The following is a 4,731-nucleotide window of genomic DNA, read 5'->3' as shown; positions in this document are numbered from 1 at the left end:
CTCTTATTGGGGACAAACACGACTAATACAACAAACATGACCAATTTGTAGAGCATTTTTGCCGAACAACTTTTTTCAGACAGACCCAAGAGAAAACTGTGCACCGTCACAGGATTTCAACAACATAGAAATATCACATGCAATATTGGTAAGTTTAGGACAATGCACACTTTTTTCGATATCGGGAAAAATGCTACAAACCTCAATATACGACAAACGTCTTCAAACTTTCTAATTAGCGTAAACTTAAAGAATTCCTAATTGAGGAACTCATTCGTTCTATCACAGACTGGTAAACCATTCCGTTGCATCAGCTCAGATCGTATGTGTATTGGTTCTTTTATTAGCCAAAGCACACAAGGTTTGTTTTATTGAAGGGTTGTAAGAGTGTTTGTTAATCTCCAATAAATGATCAAGCAAGTAAAATAAATTTGAATACTAGCTAACGTAGGTTTTTGCCAAACACGAGTTTTTGCTACTATGTGAAAAATATCAATGCCCATTTTAACACACACTGTACGTTTGCCTATAAATCCATTTTTTCTTTGGATGCCAAAAATTTGCGGTAATGGCTCTATATTTAAACCTTATATTTGTGAGTCCCTCATCGAAATTTCAGATTAATTCTACTAGATTAGGAGATTAGAGAGAGGGAGAAAATTAATTTGTCTGTCTCTGTAAATTATACAATTTATTGCGTTTTAGGCAAATGTGCCTTCGAAAAATCCCTAGAGGTTTCAACGTAAAATACCTATCTCGAAACCGGTGAGAGAACGAGCCAACAAAAACGCGATATTTGGAAACGTCCACAAAATCTCTATCGATGACCCGACGATCTCACATTCCTCCCAAAACAAAATATTTTGCTAGTAGTAAAACTGGTTGAGGATCTAATTAAAAACGAAGTTTTTATTTACATTTTGACACCCGGTAATTCGGAAACGATTAAGTTTCGGATGAGAGAAATTTGCTTGAAACGCAATATTTCTATGGATTAAAAATGTTAAATCAATTTCTGCGGAATTAGTCAGCGGCTGTTAAATATGAAAATTATCATAATAAATGTTCAATATGGCCAGCAATAAGTGAACGCCCTATGTTTCATATTACCGCCAACACAACACTATGCTCTTTCAGATATTGACAAAAAAATCAAGCTCATGAGAGCCGATCGAGGCCCATCCAGTAAGGAATCTGGATCTCCTGGATCTCCAACGAAAAAAAATTCAAACAACGTTAGAAACTTTCAAAGTCTCGCAAAAAACAGTTTGGAGTTTATATCAAATAAGACAGACTTTCGAGGCCATTCCTTGAAACTAGTGAGAGTTTTTTTGGGTTTTTTTACGACGGCCTAAAAACCCGAAAACCCCACTAGTTTCAGTTTGGTGTTTGTTTTGAACTTGCTTTGATGCACCATTGGAGGATTAACATTTTCGATAGCTGATTTTATTGAATTCGAAAAACCAAACATCGACCACCCAGTCGGGCTGACCGCAAAAAACTTGATTCTTACCAGCAAAGTGCCGAGCTGAGCGGATCCAACGGCATGCTTTACGTGTGATTACAATATCTCCTCCTGCTCACAACTGGTCGAATCTCCCTGGTGGAAGCGCAGTCAAGTGGCAACAAACATTTCCTAGAACAGTTCGTTAGTAGGTCAAGCTGGGCGGTGGGGCAGGAAACCGCGGAATGCCGCCCCATGGAAAGAGTCATGTGGCGGCGTCCTTCGACGGGATGCTGGTCGAAGAATCCTCATCGCCGCTCATCATGGGCATGCTGCCCAGCATGTGACCTTTGCCCTGATTGACCACGCACTTTCTCATGTGCTTCTCCAAGGTGGAGGGCACAGAGAAGGGCATCTCACAGAAACGGCACCGGTACACATCCTTGCCGATCCGACCGTGGGTCTTCATGTGCCTGGTGAGCTTGGAGCTTTGCGCGCAAGCGTAGGAGCAGAGCTCGCACTTGTAGGGTTTCTCACCAGTGTGCGAACGTCGGTGCACCGTCAAGTTAGAACAGTTTTTGAACACTTTCCCGCAAAACTCACAGGTGTCGTTCCGACGCGACTCCTTCTTGATCAGGTGGTTGGGGAGCAACGAGCTGGGCCCTGGGACGCATTTGCTCTCCCGCGCTAGTCCCGGTAGCCACCAATCGTTCCGCTCCAAGTCCAACTTTAGCCGTTTGGTTGCCTCGTAGGTATCGTTGAATTGGGGAAATAGGGGCAAAGGTGGAGGCGGCGGTCCAGACAACAGCCCCTTGGCGAACTCTTCGCGGATCTTCAGCTGCGTGACTAGGGACGTGTTGTTGTTGTCCCTGTCCTTGCTCGCCTGCATCTGCATCTTCATTGCGGAATTGCTCTCCTGCAACGCCTGCTTGTAGGCCTCGCTGTACTGGGCGATGTTGCTCAAACCAAACTTGTCCATAAGTTCGCCAACTAGGGAAGCTTGGTTAGCACTCGCGTTTTTTGAATCCTGACTGGGCACGCTCAAGTCCTCCGCCTCCTCATCTTCCGCCTCTAGTTCCTCGTCGTCCTCCTCTTCTTCGTCCATGTCGTCCTCCTCCTCGCTGTCTTCTCCGTCCAGAGTTTCAAGCGAGCCGGCATTACTTGTCCGGTCTTCAGGTGTGCGATGGATCTTCATGTGGCGCTTCAGCTTGCTGCTTCCTGCATATGACTGGTCGCATACAGTGCACTTGTAGGGTAGCTGGCCTGAATGCAGTCGCCGTTGCGCGTCCTGCATTCTGAACTTTTTCCCGCATGTTTGGGGATCTTCCACAGAACCAACGGTATTCTGTGGTGACCCAGGTTTACAGGGGGGCGTCGAAGCCGATCTGGGCGTGCTCACCATCGGCTCATCTGCACTACTTTTGTTCGGTGGCGACGCGCTGGGCTGTCTACTCGAACTATTGCCGCTATTCCCACTACTAGAACTATGGTTATTGTTGTTGTGACCGGTAGGATTGTTGCTGCTCGTGCAGCTGGACAAACTGGTATTATTTGGGATACTGGTTAGTGGCACTTGCGAGGGCGAGGGACTGGTAAAAGGCGGTGAAAGCTTCCTGGGGCTTGGGGAGCTCGCCTGTGCTACCCCAGGACTTGTTGTTCCTGCTAATGCTCTCAACCGCTGTGAGTAAAAATCCAGTTGTGGTTCAAGTGATAAGGGCTGATTGGGAGTGCTTCGATCCCTTGTCGGTAGGCTAGTAACTGAACTGGCCCTTTCCGCTACTGGCGATGTGAAGCTGTGGGGCTGCGAAGCTGCCGCCACTGCAGCTGCCGCCAAATTGAGACCATGGTGCCGAAACTGCTCACTCATCAGCTGATCCATACGGTAATGGTGTTCGGATCGGGAAAAAAGCGGCGCTGGAGGCATGTTCGGGTTTATGCCGTGGTTCATGGGAGGCATCGGCAGCCGCAACAATCCTCCCACGCCAAAGGGGTTGTGCAAGTCGGGCGGCGGGAGCAAAGGGTGCCGCAAGTTGGGCACGGGAGGCGCGCCCGAGGCGCCCGATGAGCAGCCGGACGAGCTACTGGATACCGAGCTAGTCGAATGGTTGTTGTTGTTGCACTTTGAGGAACCGGGCGTCGACTCAACGTAGATTTTCACTCCATGGACGTGTTGCACGTGCTGCACCAGTCGCCATGCCGAGTGCAGTCTGGCTTTACATGTGGAGCATACGTAGTTACTGGGCTCTGGAACAAAAATACACATATTTTAAATAACTAGGGATGAAAATTTACCGAATGTTGGGGACTGGTGATTAGTGATGAGCGAGAATGGTCTTGGTCTTGGTCTTGCAGTCTTTGACAAGCCAAAACTGCCTTTGGTTTGCAATACCAAGACCAAGACCCAGACCATGACCTGCAAGACCAAAACTTTTGCAAGAGACCATGCCGCTCATTTTAGTGTTTGGTTTGAATCATGGGTCACTCTGTCAAAAAACGATTAAACGAAATGTGGTTAATACGGTAGTGCGATACCGAACCGCTTTCATTTGTCCTCGAAGCCCTTAATATTATGTTTTAAGGCAATTGAACAGTTTTAAACACGGAACATACCGACGTATGCGACATACGACTTTGCACCAGAAAACATTAAATTAGAAACCAAAGCTGTGACCAAGTGTCACATAAAGCAAACAGCACTTAAAATGTGATCGGTTCCAGATTTTTCCCGTCTCTTTCAGATTATCTAAATCGGAGGGTAGGTGGGATAAATAGTTGGAAAATAAAGTCAGCTAGTCGTCGATATTGCCTACGTAAAATTAATTATTCATCGACATACTTAGTGTTTGTCTCCTTTTTGTTTGCCCCAGTACAAGGTGATATGGTCTCATACAGAAGTCTTTTTGACTGGAACTGGATATTTAGTTGGGCACGCAAATTTACTATTTAATTTACAAAATTTTTGAATTTTAAATTATAAATTTACATATAAACAGCATAAGTATCACTTTCAACTATTTTTTAAAACATAAATTTTTTCAATAATTACTAAGTTGTCCATGCTTTACGGAAAAGAAACGGTTAAAGTTTTTAGCAACCAATAATTTAAAAAATATATAAAAGAAATTTTTTTTCTCTTCTTAAACGGAAAAATTTACTTCTTTCAAAAATTATTTGTCCGTTTAGACCAAGAAAAACGTCCCTTTTTCATTATATGTATAGTCTGTACGCTATAATTTTGGTCGCACGTCATCAATAGTCGGTCGAGCGTTGTTGTCATACTCGCCATA

At 44.8% G+C, this 4,731-nt stretch overlaps 1 protein-coding gene across 1 annotated transcript in view; it reads right to left on the bottom strand.

Annotated features, from left to right (window-relative positions):
- Positions 1 to 1,292: 1,292 nt before the first annotated feature.
- LOC109533397 (B-cell lymphoma/leukemia 11A) overlaps positions 1,293 to 4,731 on the bottom strand; it is a 46,570-nt gene continuing 43,131 nt past the window's right edge. Inside the window, exon 4 of the mRNA XM_048665528.1 lies at positions 1,293 to 3,688. Within this exon, the coding sequence (XP_048521485.1) occupies positions 1,710 to 3,688 (1,979 nt within the window). The 3' untranslated portion in view covers positions 1,293 to 1,709. The remainder of the gene's footprint in view (positions 3,689 to 4,731) is intronic.

This window comes from Dendroctonus ponderosae, unplaced genomic scaffold (assembly GCF_020466585.1).
Source record: "Dendroctonus ponderosae isolate FM_Combo_2020 unplaced genomic scaffold, Dpon_F_20191213v2 Dpon_F_20191213_1, whole genome shotgun sequence".
NCBI lineage: Eukaryota > Metazoa > Arthropoda > Insecta > Coleoptera > Curculionidae > Dendroctonus > Dendroctonus ponderosae.
The sequence above is the reverse complement of the archived record's forward strand: the minus strand, read 5'-3'. Positions and strand labels throughout refer to the sequence as shown.